The sequence below is a fragment of the Aspergillus bombycis genome (assembly GCF_001792695.1).
Source record: "Aspergillus bombycis strain NRRL26010 chromosome Unknown contig00014, whole genome shotgun sequence".
NCBI lineage: Eukaryota > Fungi > Ascomycota > Eurotiomycetes > Eurotiales > Aspergillaceae > Aspergillus > Aspergillus bombycis.
This window is the reverse complement of record NW_019170016.1, coordinates 308,812-333,340: the sequence shown is the minus strand read 5'-3', so window position 1 is coordinate 333,340 and position 24,529 is coordinate 308,812. Positions and strand designations below refer to the sequence as shown.

General features: G+C 49.0%; 6 protein-coding genes across 6 annotated transcripts; 2 read left to right on the top strand and 4 right to left on the bottom strand.

Moving 5' to 3' along the window:
* Positions 1 to 3: 3 nt before the first annotated feature.
* ABOM_002051 (M20 family metallopeptidase) lies at positions 4 to 1,368 on the bottom strand (the record flags this gene model as incomplete). Its single annotated transcript, XM_022529181.1, has 4 exons — positions 4 to 242; positions 291 to 418; positions 478 to 1,235; positions 1,306 to 1,368. 4 exons carry the CDS (start codon positions 1,366 to 1,368, stop codon positions 4 to 6), a joined length of 1,188 nt encoding a protein of 395 aa, XP_022392430.1.
* A 341-nt stretch (positions 1,369 to 1,709) lies between these two features.
* ABOM_002050 (pantothenate transporter) lies at positions 1,710 to 5,853 on the top strand (the record flags this gene model as incomplete). Its single annotated transcript, XM_022529180.1, has 13 exons — positions 1,710 to 1,743; positions 1,805 to 2,567; positions 2,620 to 2,932; positions 2,990 to 3,163; positions 3,869 to 4,047; positions 4,107 to 4,200; positions 4,255 to 4,379; positions 4,440 to 4,698; positions 4,750 to 5,013; positions 5,072 to 5,172; positions 5,232 to 5,297; positions 5,353 to 5,587; positions 5,635 to 5,853. 13 exons carry the CDS (start codon positions 1,710 to 1,712, stop codon positions 5,851 to 5,853), a joined length of 2,826 nt encoding a protein of 941 aa, XP_022392429.1.
* A 3,926-nt stretch (positions 5,854 to 9,779) lies between these two features.
* Positions 9,780 to 13,554, top strand: ABOM_002049 (uncharacterized protein; the record flags this gene model as incomplete). The annotated part of the gene is made up of 6 exons (XM_022529179.1): positions 9,780 to 9,874; positions 9,954 to 10,196; positions 10,255 to 10,832; positions 10,898 to 10,932; positions 10,993 to 11,026; positions 11,096 to 13,554. The coding sequence occupies 6 exons, from the start codon at positions 9,780 to 9,782 to the stop codon at positions 13,552 to 13,554; spliced, it is 3,444 nt and encodes a 1,147-aa protein (XP_022392363.1).
* A 1,036-nt stretch (positions 13,555 to 14,590) lies between these two features.
* Positions 14,591 to 15,664, bottom strand: ABOM_002048 (class I SAM-dependent methyltransferase; the record flags this gene model as incomplete). The annotated part of the gene is made up of 3 exons (XM_022529178.1): positions 14,591 to 14,707; positions 14,760 to 15,093; positions 15,150 to 15,664. 3 exons carry the CDS (start codon positions 15,662 to 15,664, stop codon positions 14,591 to 14,593), a joined length of 966 nt encoding a protein of 321 aa, XP_022392364.1.
* Positions 15,665 to 18,435: 2,771 nt separating this feature from the next.
* On the bottom strand, positions 18,436 to 19,086 carry ABOM_002047 (class I SAM-dependent DNA methyltransferase; the record flags this gene model as incomplete). Its single annotated transcript, XM_022529177.1, has 1 exon — positions 18,436 to 19,086. The coding sequence occupies one exon, from the start codon at positions 19,084 to 19,086 to the stop codon at positions 18,436 to 18,438; it is 651 nt and encodes a 216-aa protein (XP_022392357.1).
* Positions 19,087 to 22,094: 3,008 nt separating this feature from the next.
* Positions 22,095 to 24,089, bottom strand: ABOM_002046 (uncharacterized protein; the record flags this gene model as incomplete). Its single annotated transcript, XM_022529176.1, has 5 exons — positions 22,095 to 22,657; positions 22,711 to 22,752; positions 22,807 to 22,973; positions 23,317 to 23,880; positions 23,950 to 24,089. The coding sequence occupies 5 exons, from the start codon at positions 24,087 to 24,089 to the stop codon at positions 22,095 to 22,097; spliced, it is 1,476 nt and encodes a 491-aa protein (XP_022392358.1).
* Between the last annotated feature and the right edge of the window lie 440 nt (positions 24,090 to 24,529).

Below are 24,529 nucleotides of genomic sequence, written 5' to 3'. Positions count from 1 at the left end.
CAGCTATTCAGCCTTGCCAAATCTCTCTCTGTGCTCTTCCCACAAGCGATTCCGGAGTTCCTCATCCTGCAGAACTTCAAGGCCTGTCGCAGCCATGATCGAAGCGAACCGCAAACACGACTCAAACGCCTGCCGTGTTCCGGCTGCCTTCTCAAATCCAGGGTGGTGCGGTCCGATCGTCGGTGATTCCACCCCGATAAGGAACCCAGGATGCAGGCTTGGAAGCTCATAACTCACATTACCTGATTTGACGGTTAGTATCCGTGGCGATTTTGGGCAGAGAGTCCAACCTTGATCTGTTGATGCGCCACTGACTGTAGGCAATGATTTCATGTAATTCTGCTTTTGCTCCTGTGAGTTCTTGTAGAAGTTTTCGATGAGGATATTACTGCATTGTAATTCCTTGTAGCTCTCAAGCCTGGAGGCAATCAGGTTAGCGATCGCTTATGGGGGCTTCCGGTCGGTGCGCTTACGTACCAGGCAAAATCAACGGTGCACCCGGCGGCTATCGCTGCTCCTTCACAGCAGGCAGTCACCCTCTTGACGGTGTCGCGCAACTCTGTATCTGTCTCCGCGCGGACGAAGAACTGGAGCTCTGTGAGATGCGGAATCACATTTGGCTTGTCACCTCCCTTGGAGATAATTGCATGGATGCGCTGATTAGGCGCGACTTGTTGTCGAAGCATGGCCATGTTGCTGTAGGCAGCTACTGCGGCATCCAATGCGTTGTGACCCAGCCAAGGGGCATTGCCAGCATGAGCATTAACACCACGGAAGGTCACCGTGGCTCCTCCACGAGCCATACAGCGAGCAGCCGCCACGCCATCCACTGCCACGCCAGGGCCAGGATGGCCCATGAGGCAAGCATCGACGCCCTTGTATGCGCCGGCCTTGAGAAGTTCAATCTTGCCCCCGCCGCCCTCTTCTGCTGGGGTGCCGAGAAGGCGCACACGGCCCTCAATCCGGTTGGTGTTTAAGGCTTCCGCAGTGGCAAGGAAAGCTGCAAGGGAGGAGGTGGCGATCAAATTATGTCCACAGGCGTGACCAATTTCTGGTAAGGCATCAAACTCCGCATTATAGACAATCAAGCCCCCACCGGTCCCGACCTCGACTTCGAACGATGTCTTGAGTCCATAAGCATGACGCGTGACGGTGTATCCCAGCGACTCGAGGAGGTTGCACAGGGTATCATGGGCGTAGACCTCTTCATAGGCAAGCTCTGGATTGGAATGGATCTAGATGAAGGTAACACATCCATGAGATATGTCCGGTACCATGTGTGAGCACGAAGGCTTGGTCACTCACTTGCTGGTTAACTTGCCAGAGACGCTCCTCGTGTTTGTTTATAGTTTCCGCAATCGACGCCATGTTGAGAGCGACTTGCAACGTTGGATATTTTAATATACAAAAATGGATTTCAGGGATGCCACTGTTCTACTTATACTGCTCCACTTATATTTGTTCTACTTATGCTGGTCTACTTATACTGAACAAGGGCGTGTACGGTGGACCCCCGAGGGTGGATACCTGGGGAACGCATTGTGATATCGGCAACCGGTGTCCAATGAGCGGCAGGGTCTCGCTTATCCCGCAACCAATTGCCGAACGAAGCGGCAGCAGATCCACTTAAAGGCCAACAACGCCCCGTTCATTTCTTCTCCTGCCTTCTGTTCCTGCAACAATATACTAGCAGAACCCCCGTAACAGCTATGTCTGGACGCCATGCATCACGATCGCGGACCGGTGAGCATCTTGATTTTGACCGGCTAGTTTGCGTCCCCCTCGCTAAATGATTACGCAACAGGGTGCGCGACGTGTCGGACCCGGAAGGTTAAGTGTGATGAGACGCATCCCACCTGCATCCGATGTATCAACGCCCAAATGCAATGTGAGTGGTTTCAAAAGTCTCCGAGGAAAGCCGCCAGGTCGAAACCAGCCTCGACGGCGTTGAGGGGTCTAGGCCTACCGCGCACCTATCAGCCACTCCGACCACGAAACATAGGTCCGGGTGTGCATCTTACTTTCCTGCCGTTGCCAAACTACCGCTTGCTATCGTCCAGCGAACGGGAGTACTTCGCGTTCTTTCCCCACACCTCCATGGTGCGATGGCTTGGGAAGCCATGGCAATGGGCCTCCCTTCATTATGTGTATAGCCATATCGCCCCGCATTCATCCGTCGTGACGAAGATGATTCTGGCAATCTCTGCTACGGAGCTGGAAGGGATTCGCCACATGGAGCGACTTAGAAGCGACCAGCGAGCCTCACACGACCAATGGCCAGGTGAAGCTGGTACGGCACACTATCAGAGGGCTCTACGCGATTTTCAGCTCATTCTTAGTAAGAGCCAGGGGTCACTATCTCCTCAGGAAGTTGATGAAATCTCGACAGCATTTTTCCTTATGGTGACCTACGAATATATGTTTGGTCAGGATAGCGCGGCCGTAGAGGTGCATATTCAAGGCATCTACACTTTCCTCAGGGCTCATGATTTAGTTCCGAAGCTTGGCGAGCCTCGCCAATGTGCTAGACTACCGGTACTGACGCAACAGCTATTGCTTTTTGTAATGTAAGTCAATGTTGGCTTGGAGGTACTTGTAGCTTTCTACTCATGACTACAGGTATGCGAACCTGACAATATGCAAGTACGGCCATCTCCGCCAATTATGGGAGGAGGCTGGCCATGAATCTTCCTTTGTCTCTACTATGGATGAGCTCTTTTATAACAGCCGCGCGTTACAGCATGCAATCTGGCCGTTCGAATACCCGACCGAGGCATCGTTGGATGACATTTCGGTCTTTCGTCCGTTGGAGCTGACTAACGAATGCAAGAAACTGAAATATAAACTATTGCGCATGCCTCAAAAGATACAAGTAAAGTCCGAAGGTGATCTCTTGCACTGCCTAGAGCAAGACCTGCATGGCATTGGAAAGGTATACAATGCACTCATTCCACGGGAAGTATCCAGCTAATCAACAATCCACGCATAGCGATACCAAGATCTGATTACCCTCAGCCAGCGGCCGCACTCGGACTTGCGAAATAGGCAATTGCAAACGATATATTTTGCAGTTGCAGAGTATCATGCGACGACAATCTTTTACTGCTACCGGCGGAGCTTGCTTGGCTGTATGAGACCTCCGTCCGTGTCCTCTCACGACGCAGTAAGTGGTGCATTAGCAATCATTAAGGAGCTGTCAGCCGAAAGTCCTTCGTGCTTAGGAAGAGTCCACTGGCCGATAGCTGTTCTGGCCGGATGTATAGAGGATTCAGAAGACCGCCAGTGGATCCGGAAGACCCTCGTAGGATTGCAGCATACGATAGTCTTTCCATCCATGAGGGGGTGGCTTGATGACATGAGTGGCCTCAACCTCTAGTATTGGACTGTCACCAAACCAACATAGTTGTAGACAATATCTTTCAGTATCTATCCTCGGCTATCGGTCCCTATCATCAGGCTTGTCTATTACATGCTAGAATACGAATCCTCTTGGCAGGCCAGCCTCCAAGGGGAACATGTGGGAGTGCATTTGAGGAATGCATTCTGCTAGACCCATTTTTGCCGAGACCACCAATAAATATCCGGCCCCAGATATGACCATCTCAGCCATACTGAGCTCTGAGTGGTTGCAAGTTAAGCGACGGTCAACTTAATGTCCGTCCATGCGACACGATAAGGTTTATTGGTATGCCAGATAACGGAATGAAGAGTGAGGATCGTCCCTTACTAGTCCATATCTCGAGCGGGGGTACCGATATCATGTTATCAATGTTTGAAGCCCAGATGAAGGCCAACCGCATGAGTATTTAGGACCAGGATGCAGACAGTCTGATGGGCTTGCATCGTCACAAGTCTTACTCAAACTCAGGAAACTGTCCTTTCCATGCCGAACAATCAAGAAAAGCCGGCGACTTCCGAAAAGGAAGTGGAGGTCGCCTTGAGCCATGCTGCGGACCTCCATCGTGTTTCCGTCGGATATGGGGAGCAATTGCCGGACCCATCAACATCGACCACAAATAAGTCCTTGCTGAGAAAGATCGATTGGCGGTAAGTGTGCTTGCAACGGGTCTTACTAGCGGCGCACCAATGTTAACTGGAGCTTTTAGTCTGTTGCCAATTATGATGATATCATACATGCTGCAGTTTCTTGACAAGCAAAGTTTGTCCCAATCCGCCATTATGGGTATCGTAGAAGACCTGGTTAGTCCGGCGGTCAAAAGAATAGAAGGTACAGACTGACCGGAGAGCGTAAAGGGATTGAACGGCAATGAATACTCTTGGTCAGGCTCGATATTCTACTTCTCATACCTTGTGTTTTCTTATCCTGCCTCCATGCTCATGGTGCGGCTGCCGATTGCTAAGTTTCTCGCCACGACACTGTGAGCTGAAGTCTACTCGAACAGTCGCCTAGTTGTGAGCAGTATTGACCATGTTCTTAGCGTTCTTTGGGGCGTCGTGCTTGCATGCCACGCTGCTACGCAGGACTTTACAGGACTTATGGTTACGCGCTTCTTTCTGGGTCTCACTGAGGCCGCCATCTCTCCCGGCTTCAGCCTGATCACTGGCATGTGGTATACCAGGTCGGAGCAGCCCTTTCGCCATGGTGTATGGTTCGCTGGTAACTCTATCGCGACGGCATTTGGGGGGCTGGTAGCCTATGGAGTCGCTCATATTGTCGGCTCTATCCCCGCCTGGAAGGTGCGAGTTGTCCGTTGATGCCATTGACGCGTTAGATTAACGCTGGCGCAGTGGCTATTTATTATTTATGGACTGATCACCGTTGTGTGGTCAATTGTTTTCGTGGTATTCATGCCAGACTCGCCGTTATCCGCCCGATTCCTCTCCCAACCCGAACGCACCGAGGCGGAAGAACGAGTTAAAGTCAACCAAACAACTATCAAACACGACAAGATTGAGTGGCACCAGGTATGGGAGGCCTTGACGGACTACAAGATTTATATCTTGTTCTTGTTCCAGCTAGCCAACAATATCCCTAACGGCGGTTTGACCATGGTATTTTCCTCTCCCTCAGGCCCGCTTACAATTATCGGTGGTTAATCTGGCTGCATAGTTCTCCTCATTGGTAGTGAAAGGCTTCGGGTTCTCAACGTTACAAGTCTACCTTTTGTCAATACCCACGGGCGCTGTCCATGCAGCCTTTGCTCTTGGAAGGTATTGCCTCGAAAACCTATCTACCACTTCCACGGTTAACACAGTTCAACAAACAACAGTACCTACCTTGCCGGCCGCTTTCCAAATATCCGTTGCATGCTACTGGCTGGTTGCACAACGATTGCGTAAGTTCCATCATCTCATACTAAGGGAGAACAATCTGTGACGGAAAGGATATAGTCTCGTTGGAAGTATTCTGGTTTACGCCTGTGAAAGCACAGGACTCCGCCTATTCGGTCTCTACCTGTTTGTTGCCTATGCGGCGGGTATTCCGATGACTCTCTCCATGGTCTCATCCAATGTTGCTGGCTTTACTAAAAAGGCGACTGTCAGCGCGATGATGTTCATCGCTTACTGCGCAGGAAACATCATCGGTCCATTCTTATTCTTCGCGCGTGAAGCTCCAGTCTACAAGGTAAAGCTACCCGGTTGGAATAAATATTCACACTGACGTTCCGATAGAGCGGTTTTATCGCCATGATGGTCTGTCTTGGGGTAGCAACTGTTCTGATCCTAGCACTAGGGTTATGTTGGCGGTTGGAAAACTCCCGGAGAGATCAGGTATACGGGCCCGCCGCGTTGGTGCCTACAAATAGACCCAAGGAACTAGGGCAAGGGACATCTGGGACGACGGAGGATCTAACCGATGTTCAGAATACGGCGTTCAGATATGTCTTCTAAACTTGAGGGTGTTTCTGTGCCCAGAGTGCTCCATAATGACCAGAGCTTGATGCTCCTGAGTGCCAGGAGGCCAGTCTAGTGTTACGAAGAACGGCCGTAATTGGCTCCGTATACGGTTGCTATAGCTCATATCAGCATGAAGCTTTGGTAAAGCAGAAAACAAAGGCAAGGAAAGGCAAGGAAAGGCAATGCTTCGTATACAGGGGTCGAATCACTTTGACCAAAACGGCGAACCTGAGAAGCGCAGCCTTGCGATGTTCGTCAGTTCAGAGTCAATATATATATAGTATATATAATCTAATCCACAATAGTCTCTACTGACTTACTGTCTCTTTACTAAACTTAATTTAGGGATCATGGTATATAGATTTTAGGGGCTGCAGAGCCTAGATTTAGAGGCTACTGTATTTAACTTAATTAGTATTATTCTATATCTAGCAATGTTTACCGGTTACGTTATAAGGCAGGTTTCTTTCAATAGCACAACTACTAACTACATACTACGTCCCCAACAGAGAATCCTTGATTCTACCGGTACACTTTACCATCGAGTTGAGCCTGCCCAGAACTGCTGATCCTCTCAGACTACTGGGTCTGAGCAAGACTTGTCCTTTATAAATACCTCGCTGATATCGGCCCTCCAAGCATTATTCCAACTATCGGCTCAGGAGAGTTCAAGAAACGCAGAGATAGATACTAAAAGAATCCTATCAAGAGCACCAGGAAATACGAGTATCTGTCATAGTTTGGCTAGAAGTTGAAGTTGTATACCTCCCTATAGTGACCCATTCTGGCTATTCCGCCCGCCACCTTCAGCACCCCAACAGCTTCTCAGAACAAACACAAGTCCGCACATATAAAATCCAACATTGCCCGCCTAGCAGATCGGAGGTTATAATCACTGACGGGGAGACGAGAAGTCTATATCAGTAATTAGTTTGGCCTTGACGGTGTCATTGAGAAGAATTCATTATGGAAATCTTGGGATCTGTCCGCCACATTGGGAGCAGGTGAATGGCAAAGGCTGAGTGATATAACTCTATCCGCAGCTTGGGCAATTTCATTTTGGAAAGCACCCACCTTGATCCATATGTTGCACTAAGCCCCATTAGTGGGGATTCTTAGCATAATTGCAATATAAGCTAAAGTAGAAGGCATAGTCCTGGCGTCCTTACAGAAAGGAGAGATGATTCCTCCTTCATCCATGGTTGTGCTTTGGTGGTGTTTACTGCCGTTAAAATGAGAATTGGTATTATTATCCACAGACTTTGAACTTACCTTCTATATCATGGTCATTTGTTGTTAGAATCCATCAGGGAAAAACGTGAGCTAAGCTTAATCCGTGACAATGCCTTCGTACCGTCTATTCTCACATAAATAGTTTCATCAGCTACTCCGTACGTTTTGGTGAAGTATGGAGTAGAAGGATATTAAACCTACTTTCTATTTCGGATCGTGGAGTCAGCCTTTGATCAATCATGGGGCTTCATCCTGCTACTTACTGTCTATAATCGATGTTAACAGTTTTGCTCAACATTTCAAGTTATCACTCAGATATAAAGAGTTGGTCAGTAAGCCAGTACGTACACCCTAAATTTGAAATTTATAGTCAGTCACTGGCAAATAGTCTTCCTTGATGATAACTTACACCATTCTGTGCCTATTAAGTCAAAAATAAAACCTTAGCGGCTTTCTTATATATTCCTTTCAAATCAATACTTACTGCAGCAGAAACCTGCAAAGGTATCAATAAACATATAACTCATGTTTCCACTGAGTGATATGCTCTTACCGACTAGTTAAATACGCCGCTGGTGTGAGCACTACTATCTTGCTCTTTCAATTCACATAAGGTAACAAACTGCGATACTTACCACCTATCTTGCATTAGAAGACCTGCCTTTACAAGAAGCCAATTGGAAGTTCTCTTGATTTCGGGTGATAGCTTACTCCCTAGTGGTTCGAGATTATTAGCACCAATCAAGTGACTCTGCTACTGATAACCATATACAAAAGGAAGTGACTGCCCACCATCTGTTGGATGACATTGCATCAATGTGTACCCTTCGCATTTCATAAGGCCAATCTGACGTTGGCGTGTAAACTTACTTTCTAGGTCATGAATCATGATTAGATTTAGCCGGACGATAATAGGGGATTATCTCTATCAGGCCCTGTAAACTTACATACTAGTGCAAGAAGTCCCCATCAGTTATTAGTCTATACCATGTAGTATCGATTGCGGTATTACCCACCCCCTGGGATTGAAGATACAATTAATATTTATCTTGCAGACTAGTAAAAGTGGTCACTTACACACTATTCGGAATCAACCAGTTTGGTCAGTGGAATATTTCTGCTGCATATTCTATGGGGAGAAGACTTACGTTCTATATTTGTCCAGTTAGTCCTTAACAATATACTATAGCAACATTCGACATGGGAGAAGACTTACATTCTGTATTTATTGAATTTACTCAGCTTTAGGCTGTGAAGATCACCCAAGTGTGATGCCTTGGTGTTGGCAACTTACACACTTTCCGTGGGTCAGTGTCCAATAGTCACATAGAAACTACCATGGTGTTGATCGAGTGACGAGGTATCTTACAACCTGTTCAATTATTAGCTTAGGGGTAACTTCCAGGCTGATAACTATATTTGTGTCCATATCCCCGGGGCCATGCTACTGACATGCTTTTTAATCACAGGGTGGAGTGATTAGTCCAAATCCTTTCGAAGGCAGCAAATAACAACGCACATTGACCTATTGATTCACCGGTTAGATTAAGCAAAGTGGATGTTTCTTGGAAATCATGCTTTGCAGCTCACCATCTGTGAGAGAATAATGGCATAGCAGATTAACATAGTTCAAGGATTCCCACAAATCAAGGGGAGTATTCACATCCTGGAGCAACCGGTTATTGTCAACAATTGGAGGTGACTTATGATCTTAACTGGAGGAGAACTCACTCCCTTTTGCTGCATCATTGAAAGAAATAATAAGTATCCAGAATACCATGCTGATCTTTAGGCACATGAACATACACACTGGGATGGAGGTCAGTCTTTCCCACAGTCACAATAGCCATCATGGAGTACTCACATTCTATATGAAGATCGAGGAAGTCGCTTTGTCAGAACATGGTCATTGCAGTGGGGTTGTACTTTCTCACCAAACAATCCGCCATCTAATTTGTTCATTAGTCTTCTCTCGAGACCCGCTAACTATTGGAAAATGTCACTCACGATAAGATGCTTCGAACTTGGTGTTTGGTTGGGAAAGGGCTTGCGGTATATGTGAAATACAAGGGAGCAAAAACAACAACGAAGAATATTTGGAGACTAAATCACGAATGATGGCACTGTAGGGGGACAGGCCCTTTAATGGTAGACTTCGAGCCTCTCTCAACCTTCTCTCTTAGCCTGTAGTCCAATGTAACCCTCCCGATGCAACTGCACCAATACCATGTCTGGGAATGCGTGCTGTGTACTGCTATGAACCGGTGCTCGAGCCTCTCCCCCTCATCGCCAGTTCGTACTCCAACGAGTTACGAACTGTTCAGCCAATCAAGTCGCCAAGCGATAGCGGGCAAGGAGTTGGCGTACGTGGCAAGTGTCCTGCTTCCAGCTCATTCTGGTTGAACAGGAAAATAGCAGCCAGGCTGTCTCTTGGGGTGGCTTCAACTTGACACTGTTTGACCTTCTCCTTAACAAGGCAGAAGTATGCAACAAGAATCCGTACTTCCAGCCAGCAATCAACGGGACCGTGGGTCCCATCCGCAGTCCCAGTATGAACTTTGCTTACTCTCCCTTGGTAAGTACCAGATCCCTTGTATTTTGCAAGCCAAGATCAAAGCGCTGACCTGTCGGGTGAAGATGGGGGAGGTGTGCGCGGCCTTTCGACACTATATATCCTTAAATCCATCATGCAACAGCTCAATCACTCACGGAGGAAAGGCGATCTTCCAGCAGTCAAACCGTGCGAAGTTTTCGATCTGATTGGAGGAACGAGCACCGGCGGGTAAGCACCCCAATACTCAACAAATCTAGTTGTGATTTCCTGTCCTGATTTCCATCCGTAATGAAAATCATGGTTATAGATTGATTGCGATCATGCTTGGCCGGCTGGAGATGGACGTGGACGAATGCATCGAAAAATACACCAGTCTCATGGAGGAAGTCTTCCGGAAACAACGAGTGTGGCTCCCATTTAATTGGAGAGGGAACATTGAAGCACGCTTCGACTCTGATCGGCTGGCCTATGCCGTCAAGCAAGTGGTTCTGGAGAAGGAAGGAGTAGAAACAAGTCCACTTGATGATGGCAAGTCAAATCGCTGTAAAGTGTATGGCGCACGGATTACTCCTGAAGTAGGCCGGCCTTGAGACTGACGTCTGAACTAGGTTTGTGTGCGCGACAGCCAAAGAGACTAGGATGACCACGCGATTGCGCAGCTACAAACTTGCTGATGAACTTTGCATCGATGCGACAGTTCTGGAGGCCGCACTGGCCACATCGGCCGCTACATCATTCTTCAAACCCATTCAAATTGGAGCCCGCACATTTGTTGATGGGGCCCTTGGAGCGAATAACCCCGTCGAAGAGGTCGAGAGAGAGGCGACTAATATATGGTGTTCCACGAGTGCGAACTTGAAGCCATTGGTGAAGTGTTTTATTTCGATTGGCACGGGGAACCCCGGGAAGAAAGCGCTCGAAGATAGTGCCCCCAAATTCGCAAAGGCCTTGGTTGATTTGGCGACAGAAACAGAGCGAACAGCCGAACGGTGTCTTGAGCGCTGGCGGGTTGAATTCGAAGGGAATCGGTATTTCCGGTTCAACATTGATCATGGACTAGAAGGAGTGGGATTGGAAGAGTTTCAGCAGCGGGGTCTACTTGAGGCTTCGGCAGACGAGTATCTCCGGAGCCAGGAACAGAAGATCCGGCTTCGCGAGTGCGTGGCGAACTTGCAAGTGAGATCGTGTATGTATATTGAAGACTTCGCCTGATAGCGGCGTCGGAAAATCCAGAAGGCTCACGTCCATTAGCCCTAACAGGCGATCCACCCCAAGAGATGAGACCAGTATGTTGATGTTTATCCTGATCTTCACCCACAAGAGTAGCGTGTACTGATGGTGGGTAGTTCTTTGAACGAAGTCCTCTCCCATCCCCCCGAAGTAAGTTAGAAGGGCATCAATAGTGTCGTACCGCAGGGGACGGGACCTGGTAGGCTAAGTGATATGCAGCCCAGCAATGCCCGCAACGGCTCTGGCTTGTCCCCTTTTTGAGAAACCCACGATTTGTCGGTCGTACTACGGAGTTGGCCGCCTTGGAGTCAAAGCTCTTTGGCACAAGGCATCCTCCCAAAGTGGCCATCACCGGCCTAGGGGGCATTGGAAAGACGCAGGTGGCAGTGGAGTTTGCTTACCGGATTACCGAGAACCACCCGGACCTCTCTGTCTTCTGGGTAGTTGCAACGAATACGGAGAACTGGGTCAATTCATACCGTGAGATTGCGGAACATTTGAAGATTGGGGCCACGTTCAATGATGATGAGGATATCAAAACGACCGTCAAGAATTACCTGAGCCACGAGTATGAGGGTCAGTGGTTGATGATAGTGGACAATGCCGACGACCTCGATTTAATCGTGTCCAATCCCACAAGCACCAGCCGATCTCTCTTTGATGATCTACCCCAGAGTAGCTGCGGTAGACTGCTAGTCACGACTCGAAACCTCAAGGTCGCGACTAAGTTGGTGAGAAATAACATTATCTACATACCAGACATGACTGAAGACCTTGCCCAGGAGCTGCTGCGCAGTTCCCTAGTTCATCCTGACCTACTGCACAATGCCGAGGCAACGTCGGAGATGTTAAAACGGCTTGCCCTCCTGCCTCTCGCACTTGTCCAAGCAGCTGCATTTATGAATGAAAATAGTGCAACGGTCGAAGACTACCTAGGGCTCCTGGAGGACGCCCGAGAGGTCGACGACTTGTTAGGAGAGGATTTTGAAGACGACACCAGGTATGACTATTGCAGGAACGCGGTTATCACTACATGGTTGATTTCCTTCGAGCAAATACAGCGCCGTAACGAGCTGGCTGCACAGTACTTGTCATTCATAGCCTGTCTTGATCCCAAAAATATCCCCATGGCGCTTCTACCGGTGTCGTCCTCAAAGAAAATACTGTTAGAGGCTATTGGAACGCTAGCAGCATACTCTTTTGTGACTAGACACCGAAATAATGAATTCATGGACGTTCATCGACTTGTCCATCTTGCAACACGAAATTGGCTGAGAAAGGAGGGAAAACTAGAGCACTGGCAAAAGGCCGCCATGAACCGTCTAACCGAAGTCCTGCCGACTCCCAGTTTTGACAATATGCCCCTGTGGATACACTATTTGCCCCATGCAGAACAAGCCATCGAATACGAAGCCACCACAATGGGTGTCGGTGAGGAGAGCTGGCATAAATTCCCTCTATATGAGAAAGTGGGCGCATGTCTGCTCACCAATGGAAGATATGCAGACGCGGAGGTGTTGCTGCGGGAATCTAGAGACTGGAGGGAGAAGACACTGGGGCCTTGCCATATCACCACCTTTGAATGTGCCATTAATCTGGGGCGAGCGTTGAACTGCACAGGGAAGTTCGTGGTGGCTGAGGGACTTGCCACGAAGGTCCTGGAACAAATGTCGGCCAGCCAGGCATCGCATCAGCCGCTTACGCTGGAGTGTCTGTCGATCCTGGCCGAATCCTTTCGAAACCAGGGGAGGTGGGACGAGGCCCATAAGCTTAACAGGGAATTATTCGAAAAGAGAAAAGAGGCACTGGGGCCGGACAACCGCGACACTCTGTGCAGTATGTCGGATCTTGCTGAGACACTCCGCAACCAAGGGTGTTTCAAGGAGGCGGAAGAGCTGAATAAGGAGGTCTTGGCGAGACGCAGACTGGTCCTAGGGCCCCGTCATCAGTCCACACTGGGCAGTATGCTAAATCTTGCTGCGACTTACTGGAACCAAGGCCGACTGCAGCAAGCCGAGGAGTTGGAACTAACAGTGCTCCAGGAGCGAGAAAGGTCACTGGGATCGAACCACCCAGACGTAATCAAGAGTATGGCAAACCTTGCTGTCACCTACTGGGAGCAAGGCAACTTGAAATCTGCTGAAGAGTTGGAGGTACAAGTGATGGAGTCAAATAAAAAGATACTAGGGACTGGCCACCCCAGGACCCTGAAGAGCATGAGTAATCTCGCTGAAACATATCGAACGCAGGGCCGTCTCTCAGAAGCACAGGATCTCCATTGGGAGGTGTGGAACAGACGAGTTGAGCTTCTCGGAGAGGACCATCCCGCAACGCTGAAAAGCAAACACCATTTAGCGGAGGCCAAACGACAGCAGGGAGATTACCGGGAAGCGGAACAGCTGCACGAGTATGTTTGTAAGAAGAGGCAGGCTATTGTTGGTCTGAACCACCCAGAGACACTCAGAAGCATGAACAGCCTAGCTGCAACATACCATATGCAGAACCGCGGGAGTGAAGCCCAGACACTGTACGAGGAGGTGATTAAGCGACGGCAACGGATTCTTGGAGCTGAACATCCTGATACGCTGGCTAGTATTGCGAGTCTTGCCCAGGTTTCTCGGACAGTCACCCAGACGTCATTGATGGAAGTGAAAGCAGACTGTTTGGCACGTAAGTAGGTGGGTCGATATTGGCATGTGTTCAATTCCTGCAACTGCGTTATACGCGTGGGTGAGATGAGAATCATTTCGCTTGGTTGGAAATGTGTGCGGATTAGACAGCGATTGGAGGGATAGATTTGGAGTAGCATAACCAGACTGCTGTATGGCTAGGTTAGCTTAGGTTCACTGGGTCTGTTATACCTAACCGGTAGATTATGATTACAGCAATAGAATTTTTATATCTAACTATAGTTAAGTCAAAAAATAGATAATTAATCTATATTTACTTGTTACACCCGGGGTTTTGTTATCAAGCCACTATAGACAGTAAACGCACCGCGCGTATTTTCTTTTTCTACAGTAGATATAAGACAATCGATATTCATATATCTTAATATTATTATTATTATAGTCAATATATTATCGAATAGCATTATATTAGATTAAAATCTATAATATCACTCACGTTCTTCTCGATTTGGGTTATCCCGTCACTCCTTTGGGTATGCCTCAAATGCAGGGACTTGCAGACGAGGTATAGAGCTGTAGAGCGTCTTGAGGCATAACTCCACCACGACGGGGCTTATGACTCCAATCTCCTGGTCCAAATCGTGAAGAAACATATGGTACTCGAGCAACCAACCCCCGGCGGAGACACAGAAAATGTCCCTTATTACGCACGTATTGATAGCGTGATGAGGGTGAACTCATCGGGAGGAGAATGACACTCTACCCAAGAAGGCTGGTTGATTCGTTTTCTCCTTCCCCTTTTTTTGGGCTGCACATCTGAACACTTGATCGTGGCCCTTACATCAAACGGGAAAGCTTCAAGGCGTCACTAATCCTTCCACTATGGTATCTTCTAATTCCAGGTCAGTGTAACGTTTCTCCGTGGGCAAGTCTCCGCATGTCGGGATCTTCAAGCACCAGGGTACCGCTTCCCATCCTGTTGTCGGCAGTCTTTTAAAACGCTACAAGCGGATTGTGGCATATTTTGCAGTTATCCTCGAGGACTCTATGTAACGGGCCTTTGTTTCCTTAAACGCAACTCGGGCTAGATGTTTGGCTTCTGACCGTAAACCACTGATATCTCGACGTATGCGTGGATACTCGGATTATTTAATGCGTCACGCATTTTTGCAAAAACCACTTCAACCTCCTCCCTGGACCACTAATCTCTCGTGTTAGTTACCTGCTAATGCTCTTGTAAGGCTGCTACTTACTCCAAGAATCTTAGTCCACAGCATCATCGCCCACATCTCCAGACTTTCCTCCATGACGATGCGAAAATACCGACCAAGAGTCTTTAGATGCGGGTCTTTTGGCCACGGGCCGATGGGTAGTTTATACCGGCGTTCAGTAACGTTAACAAAGCCAGCATCCATCATTCGCTGCTTAGACTCGTCGACTATGCGCAAGGTCTTGCCGAATTTGTCGCCGGCCTCGAGACTTTTCTCGCCCCATATCTCATATATCGTGCCTACGGTGCTTCCGTCATCCGAGACCGGGGTCACACTCATCTCGGCCTGCTCCAAATATCCACCCGGAAGGAGGTTCCTAAAATCCAAAATGATGAGAACCAGGGGCCAGCAGTGTAATTCGGAAAAGCATACTTCAGAGCCTGCTGGTAAAACCTCCCCCAATCCGCCACGCACCCGTATAGCCCGCGAACATGTATATAGTCAAATGCACTTTTGTACACCCACTCATCACAGCAGTCGTCAATCTCAAAGAACACATTCGGGGGGACAAAGCTAGGCTGGATGGGTGAGAGATCCGTTCCGATAACAGTTGCCCCGGGGTGAAGATCGGCAAAGTCCGTGGCCCACGACCCAGTTCCAGTTCCGACATCAAGCACTCGCTGTGGATTCTTGATCGGGGCGAGGTACAATCGGCCATGCAACAGTAGCCCATAGAGGTGATGACAGATCTCCATCGCATCAACGGCCTTCTCGTCGTTAGATCCCCAGTACGATCCTGCATGATACGCGTGGTAGCGTCGGCCATTCTCGTAAACATAGTTGACGATACTGCTGCGCATCGATGTCACCTCGGAGTCGGTCGCCACATACTGGGCGTCGTACTCATCACCGGAGTCGACAATTATCGTTTCATTACTCTCTGCCATTTTGCTTGAAACCTACTGTGATGTCGTGTTTGGCCATCAAAACCATTCCGCAACCAGACTGGATTGGTGTGCGCGCAAATTTATATGTCAGCTGGTCACCACAATCATTAGGTTACTTCTCGGATCAGTGTCTTCACCCGAAGGATACAGAGACTCCGCCAGTAATATCAGAACACGAGATATCCATCTGATGACACTAGCCAGGACTGTGGGGCCGGGGAATCGGGCACTGGGGCCGCCTTTTAACGGTCACTGAAGTTACCCCCAATAGAAGCCTCAGAGATGTGGGGGCTACAGACAGGCCATAGTCATTAGTGAAAATAGCTATGTCCAGACCAGGCTAGCATTGACTCTCAACTCTTCTCAAAGTCTGCCCTGGGTAATTCCTTATCTTTCGCCTGCTATCATGTCACCTAGCATTCTAGATTTGGCTTGACAGTTGCCCTGTAAGTCGTGTCGTTCTCCATGAGTCATGTTGGCCTGATGGCTACTTAGAAACTAGAGCCTCTCGAAGCATCGGGTAAACAGACGACAGGAAGGGAAAATAGCTTAGTGAACCCTAGGCACAGGACAAACTCAGAGGATACATGGCGGCCCCTGGATTTGAGGTTTATTTACTCTTACTCTGGCTTTTATTTCTAAGGGCAGTCTGTGGGTTATCCTGGGTATAGAAGGATTTGCCTTTCATTTCACCCCGTGGGCCCTAATAACCCTTCATTTAGAAGTTAGAACTCTCGACTTACTACTGAAATGCCCGCGTTCTACCCTATGCAGATCTCCGAGGCAGAGTGTCTGCCATTCTTGCCACCGCTAATGACACTGAGATATTAGGTCCTTCTCCTGATTATTCGCCTCTCAATACTCTATCCAAACACCCAATCCGTGTGCTAAATCATCCTGTCAACCTGAAGCCCCTGTGCTGTGCCCAATTGTGGCGTTGACCAAGCTCAAAGCTTCCCTGCTGGTGTGTCTCACTCGTCCGTGCTGAAAATATTATCCCTCCAGATACTATGGATTTCGACGTATATACACCACGTACCAGGACGGGTGGTCTTCAATTGGCGCCTTTCCGCATGGGTGATTCACATCTCGTTCTCACGGGACGAATTCTGAATTGTGTGTCGACTTCAACTTCAAGCGCTGCTTGGCCCTGTCATGGGGATAGCACCACGTCACCGATTGGGTTCCTCGCTAACCGTAGACATCTACTACGGGACAGATTTTGTATCGAGGGTTCCACTAACGTGGTTCCTCGTCCCCACCTCTCCTTGATCTAGTTGACGCAAGTGAAACGTTCTCCTTTTACCTCTGGGCCTCTGTTCGGCACAGTCGCGTGAGAAAGGCCCAAAGGCTCTCCCACTGTTAACAAGGAGACTCATGAAGACCATGATTGTATCGTCAAGCGGAACTGAAGTATTAACTTCAGATATTGACTACCCGTTGCTTGAGTTGAATGAAGATGTCGCCGAAGAAGAATGAATGACTGTTAAACGAGTGTCGGGGTATGTCTTGGAGCAGGGACGTTGCCTCAGTCTTACTCGCGCAAAACTTAGGTATGTTCTGCAAGGGGGCAGATCGGCTATTTGTCATCCGGCGCTTTGGCGAGCATACCTACAGCCTCGCTGGGGATGAATTGGTCCATGGGCTTATGCATGCAGAAGCTTGTGGACGTCAATATCCAGCCATGCTGGATTATGATATTAATTGAATGTAGGATGTAAATGCATGGATGATTGCAAGATTGAAGATGCCCACAGCTATTCAACGCGTACGACCTGAGTTCAAAATAGAGCTTTGATTCTGGGTACGCGTTGGAACAGCTTTCTGCGTTGGAGAAGCCCTCACAGTACACGGTATGATATATGATTTGATCTCTGTCAGCCTGGCGAGCGCAGGTAGCAGCACAATTATGCCCGTGTCCATCTTGGGCAGTATCCTGGGCACTTCCATGCCAGGCCCGATCTTCCTATGTTTCCCTAGATAGAAAACGTCGAGATGCAAGCTACTGACGCCAATGTTTGTGAGCCACCAGCAGGTCTCTGGGTGCGACGTCTTTAATTTATCTATCTTTCTATAAAGAAGTGTCGTATTATATTGTAGAGTTCGGCATTCAAACATTCCACAGATGTACGGGGTTTGCCGCGTCCGTTGTCTCCATAGAATCTGACAAATTTAGATATATGATGAAACTTGGGGCAAGGACTAATATCAAAGTTTCTTCGTATTACTTGAGTGCGAACTGAACCACATTTGAGGATAACTTTTCTTTGCGACAAATTCATGTTCATTTGCAGACTATATAGTTTTTTACTTTTATTAGTCCCAAGTACCCAGTATCGCAGCTTCCAAATCTCTCGCCAATCTTGCAAGTGTTATACTACAAACCGTGAACTCCTCTATAGCTTATTGTCTACGGGAAGCTAATTCTTTTGTTTCCCTATTCCTACACGCGGTTTGATTTACTCTCCAGCTCTATATTCTCATTATCTAGTAAGCTTGTACATATACAACGCAACCTAGACTCGGGTCCCTGTCGAAGTCCGTCGAAGAACGGTCGCACCGGGCTAAGAACAGTTGCACTGGGAAAGAGTAGTCGCGCTGGGGGAAAAAAAACAGGCAGTCGCACTGGGGAAGAATGAACGTATAGTCGCATTGGGAACAGGCTTGAGGTCCTTGCCAACTTAAGCTCAGCCCAAACCTAGAATGTTAGAAAGCCTCCCTCCATCTCACGCCAAAAGACCGATACAAGAGAACGATATCGTCTCGTGCATTCAAGCGGATCCTGTCTTTTTCATCAGGAGCAATGTGGCTTTGTCACCCGCTCCCTTGCGATAGTCTATGAGGTCCCGACTGACTACCTTTGCCAGCCCTTCGGCCTCGAGCTTGTCGGCTTCGGCTTTGTAGCCTCCGGATACCCAGATTTCTTCGAGGACTGTGGCGACGATGGTACCGTTCGGCTTAAGAAGACGGATGAATTCTCTCAAGGCAGGGTCGGGCCCGACGTGGCCGCGTGTGAAGGTGCCGCAGCATGTCACGATGTCGTACTTCTGGTCTGGTTGGTCGATCGGCTGGGTCAAGTCGACTTTGAATAGGCTGCGATACACGCCAGTCTGTTCTGCTACCTTGAGCATAGCAGGAGACAGATCCATGCCATCGATGGTCCATGGGCTGCCTTTGGCAAGGGCTTCAGCCACAAGCCCCGTTCCACAGCCAGCGTCCAATACGGTAGCCTCGGGGTCTTTGCTTGATGCAAGGGCGGCTTGGGCGACAAGGAGCGGAGCGATATAGTTCTGGGATGCGTCGGCAAGGTCATCGTTGTAGGAGGCGGCCCATTTCTCATAGAGCTCCATGCAGTCTTCCTTCTTGAGACTGTTGCGGGCTCCCGCCAGGTAGGTGTTTTCCGTTATTACTTGGGTTGCCATGGCTGCCAAATAAAACTTGGTTGGATGGATATCGGTGCGAATAGGTGGAAATTGAACTGGGATCGAAGGGCTTGCTTGGGATTTCAATGGAACATTGAGCAACAACGGTTATTCTTCCGACTACTTATATGCTTTCGGCTCCTCACTCGGCTTGTATACTTCAATAGGATCCCTGAACAGCCCCTCACTTCACATGGGAACGCTGGCGAATCCTATGGGATGGAATCGTTTTGCTGATGCATGGCGCACAGTCCTTCGTCCGTTCTCGATGGCGTGATGGCTGGCACTATTAACTGGCTTGTTCCGAGACGATCGCACTGTATCTGAAGCTACTGCCTGTGGCTTTCCAGGGTAGAATGAGCATATTACATCATGGGGGGAGTGTTGGGATAGGGCATAAGAGAACTACACTTCTAGTGGGGTCAAGGAAACAGCCTCCACCGTGACGACTCTTGGCGCAATACGATGTTTCCCCCACCAAGTACGAGTTTCCCCGCGCGGCCTAGTCTTTGTGGACTCTTGACTCGCTGTAAGGGGTGGTAGGATTGGAGTGTACGATTGGTTCACACAGTCGGTTGACTGTCCTCCAGGCAATGAGGTTAGTACAACCAGAAATTCGCGAATCTTTCGCCTGCATAGCCGGACGTCCGGAGAGGAAGTCGTCGCTGTTAGTGGTGCATTTCTTGATTTGAGCCCTGGATCATCAATCACCCACATAACGCTACTGTATTGGAACTGCTGCTCCTCATTTGCAACCTATGATGTGCATTTGACTGCAGCTTCTGGGCTTTCTTTTACCCCACCAGTGCAACACAACGGACGCTCGACGAACCTTGTTGATTACACCATTGATCTTATGGACACGGATGTCTCCATGCGGTCATCCCGCTCCTGCGTCATGCAGAAAGTATGGTCGTCGAGGGGAGAGGGGTGTGTTACGTCGCGAGACTTACCATATGCATGCCAAACCCTGTTGACCTCATTCGCCCAATGGGATAGCCCCGATTTTGGTCGAATCAAAGGTGGTCAAGCACTGGAGAATATGCACTTACTCAGCATGCAGGATAGAGAGAAACAATGAAGCATGTTGGCCGACCGTCCAGGGTGCAGCTGTGCAATGACCTTCGAGTTAGGGTAGAACCCCTGTCAGCTGAGTACGCGTTCCGAATTCTCCCCTCGATCCAAGCATGATTAGTGTCTGTGTATTTCTCAACTCGATGTGCGTCTGTTCCCTACCCTTAGCGATCATTTTTCTTCAAGTGGTTAATGCTAGTCCTACTGTCGCAGGATTCTAGCCGTAACAACAGACGGTTAGGGCACGCGCTACTAAAAACAGAAACCGATATCTGATCCGTGGAGAAAGCTCCTTTACTACTACCGAAACAGCTTGCACATCACTTTCAAGGCCGGGAAATTACGAATGCGACAATCAGAAAGCTGAGGAAACGATGATTGCCTAGAGAAGTGGTTGAATCCACTCTCGTGCATCGTCTCACTTCGCCAAGGCCGCAGCAACCAGCCCTGATTAGCCTAATGATAAACCGCTTCGATTGCCCCGCATGTCAGAGATTCCAACTTCCCCCACCAAGACAGACACGGCACAGAGTTCAACCGAATGGTGGGCACAGACTAGCGCTGTGATGATCCAGATCGGCCACTGCCAGTACCTTCCTCTCTCTAGCGCATGCCGGCGAGTTCGAAGGGCATATCGTCCCTAACCGGCGGCAAGGGCTCATGACGGCCATGCCTGGGCAGCCCTTTCTTCATTCCTTCCATCCTCTTCTTGTGGTAATGTAGCCCGAGGGGGTACCAATTCTCCGTGGTCAGTCCGCGCGAGAAGCGCGGGAAGCCCATTGGTTATAACGCTGACGTAGGTATCGTGCCACGACCGCGGATGATGCGTCAGAAAAAAGGAGCCGTGTTTAGCGCTGAGCGATCCACTGCACAAGCGCCATGGCAATGGGGAATGCCAGCCTTGCCTCAACGACATACGATGCGGTCCATGGGGCTGGATTCAGCCACTGAACTATGATCGATCCAGATCAGCCAATGTGAAGAACCGCCCTTGCACATAGTCCACAGCATCCCTGGGAGATATTTCCATCTGATACGGGACGGTTTCCGGGATCAGGATAACGGGAGGTGAGTCGACTGGCGGCGGGCTTAGCCAAGTGCAAACGACCGGATAGCCGCGGTGGTTGCGATCTTAACAAGACCGATATGACCCCCCATGCCGCAGCCAAGTCTGACGGTACCTACATCAAGCGCGTTAGACATTACGATTGTGTAATCAGCCGCGTTGATAGTCATAGGCACTAGGGATGCATTAGCCAGACAGTACAATATCTATCCTGAGCGGATATCTTCGCAACTCTCCGTTAAGATCTTATCCAGTCAAGCTGTGGGGTTTGGGACATCACTACACAGTACAAAGCCAATTCGAACAGTGTGGGTAGTATGTGGGCCTCGGCCTGTCGGAATCTGGTTTCTGTGCCGGATATTTCCTAGGCACCTTTGCTTCGCAGCAGCCCAATGGCAACGAGCTGTCTCATGGGCGATCGATAGAAACTGCTATTGGAGAGAGAAGATCAAAAGGAAAGACACCACCTGGCTCTCCTGCCAACCAGACCGGAGCCTCATAGATTTGGCAGCACACTGACTATCAGTATGCCTGTCAAACGACAATCTTCCTCTGACGCTAAAGCTCGGACGAACTTGGCAGACATAGGTGGGGATTTTTGAAAGGACACCTAAGTCACCTCAAAAGCCTCCAATGACATATACTGCGTGCACCTTTTGTGAACCATGCAACGCTATTACGTATACAATATGTATGCAGGAATTCCTTCAAGAAATGGTTTTTTTGCTATCGGCCCGCGCACACCCCGTTCATTTCCTTCCTGATGAGCTTACCACACGGTGCGAGAATTGTTCTCCCGCATATCTGGACAAACAGGAAGTCAAAAAAGGGATACTCGTCCGTCCTACGGGGAACGTAATCTCGCTTTCTATAAGAATCCCAGCAGTTCCATCATCCATGCATCGTCAATACCGTCAAGTCTTAGATCGTCTGGATTGCCTAATGTATTCTGCAGGGTCGGGTTGGCCGCCTCAGTGGCAGGCAGGTACTGCCGGGCCTGCATCAAGGACGGTCCCCATCTTTCCTTGATGGCGGATATCATTTTCACGCCCTTTTCAAATATGTTGTCTTCCGCATCTTGGCCGAGATGGTCGGATGACCTTTTGAAATTGATTTGCAGGTGGTCTAGATAATGGAGTAGGTTTGCGCTGTCTTGAACGCCATTCTTATCCCATGCTGGATCATCTAAGGTGGAAAGCTTGAAAAGATTCACCAGGGCTCGGCAGAACTGGAAGAGTATGGTAAAGGATACTCCCAAATAATGTTCCGGGGGAACACACAACCAGACATCCAACCACGACTTTGCAGCGAGAAGAGACACATGAAGACTTTTGAGGCCTTGGGGGTCTGGGCAGTTGATCGGGATGGGAGCCTTAATAAGCACCTCATGGATCGCAAGTTCTGCGTTCGAGAAGTACATACTGATGACATCTAGGCAGACAAATTAACGAAGCAGGTCTCCGAAGGGAGGGCGTAGGACATACTATTTTTCCTCAGGGGCGAAGGGATCTGGCGCTTGACTGAATCTAGTTGGGATTGCAAGAGATCTGTCACCAAAGGTGATGAATGAGAGCTCTCACCGTCGCGGCGCAGATGATAAGATTTGTCGACCACTAGCTGAATCCTGACGAGCCACACCAGCAGTTCGTCTCCAATGCACTCTTTCGTGCTAGCCAAGATCTCGAGGCTTTCTTCCATGTGGGGCGTCCAACGCAAGGCATCACTCTTAAATAGCGATGACGCGATACTAGAGTGATAGAAATTCATCAGGTTAAATCATATTGAATGCACAGGCTCCCGGTTCACCTTGAAGTGATCAGAAAGCACCCCAGCACTGCCCTTCGCTCCTCCAAAGTTCTTCTCGTAGCCGGTTCTGTCTTTAGACCGGCCGCTCGATTAAATCCATGCAAGATTGTTTGTTCATTGAGTGGAGCTTTGTTGATACCCAGCTCGCAGACCACGCCGGTCAGTATGTGGCTGTAGAAGTTGAGAAATGGCTTCGCGCAGTATGTTTTCCTGGATAGAAAAGTCAGAGAATGCTAGTCTACACGCTTTCTCAGTGGGACTGTTGGACCTCTTCGCCCACTTACCAGGACATGAATGTCATAAGGCCGAGAAGAATGTCCATGTTAGGGGCAATGTCCACGAGCAGCTCCTGGTAAATAGTGTTATGCACTTTGGTGAACAGGGATTCTCTGTGAGTCAGGTTCGGCGTCAGGACTGCAGTAAGACAGTACCAGAAGAATGGCTTCTCTTTCATAAGTTCTTGAGGGGTGACATGGGGCGGTATATGGATGTAGGGGAGATAGCTCAGGTTTTCGGTACGGAACTGCTCAAGAGCTCTAGTTGCCGCATCGGACGAGACATGATCCAAGGGATTCGGATTGTCCGATGCAGGCAGCGCAAAGACCGGAGTCCTTGTTTGAACATCATATGGGCTGGGCGACTCCTCGGCGTGCCCTTCTAGCGAATTGTCACCCTTTCGTACTCCTTCCGAGCCAGAAGAAGACTGCGTAGATATACTAGGGCTTTGCAGCGCGGACAGAAGACTATCGAGTCTAGATTCCACTCGTGCAATCCTCGTATTTGAAGAACCCTTCCGGCGCATTCGAGCCGATAACGAGGGTCGGCATTCCTTGCCCAGACGATCGCATCTATCATAGGTCAGTATCACATACCTCCACACGTCTCAGCCCTGAAGCCACAGCACTACGATTGCAGACCTTTCACACTGGTCCCCAGTCGCCAATAGTAAGCATTTGCATTTGGCACGGGCGCAATTGATGCATGCTTGACCGTATGGGGCGGGTGTTGTCTTTCGGAGTCTCCTCGCCTCCGTCCGACGGGATTCGCTGTTTGGCATTACGATACAATGGTTGTTTGATGGTTGAAGAGAAGGAGAAGACCATGTGTAGGTTAACTTTTCCACGTCCAGGTAGACGGACGGATTTCAGCGAGGATTCCGGACCGGGATTGAAGTTAATTCACCTCCAAGTCCGACCTGCTGACTCATCACATCGTGACCTGGTTGATACATTTATCTCCTCGTCGCTGAGAATAAGCTGGAGATCTTCATTTCTAGCAGTTCACTCTTATTGTTATTGCTATTGTCTTATCCATTTCGCTCCCCTGCGACGAAATTGGCGGTGTTGTTCACCGTGAAGGTCTATATCGCCACTGGAAAGCCGTCGGGTTTCGCAATCCCGATTTCCGATTCAGCCATGGGAAACAGTAGTGTATATAGAGAGCAAGAGATCCACGTTGTCCTTCTCACTGGGTATATAGCAATTAACCCATCCATGC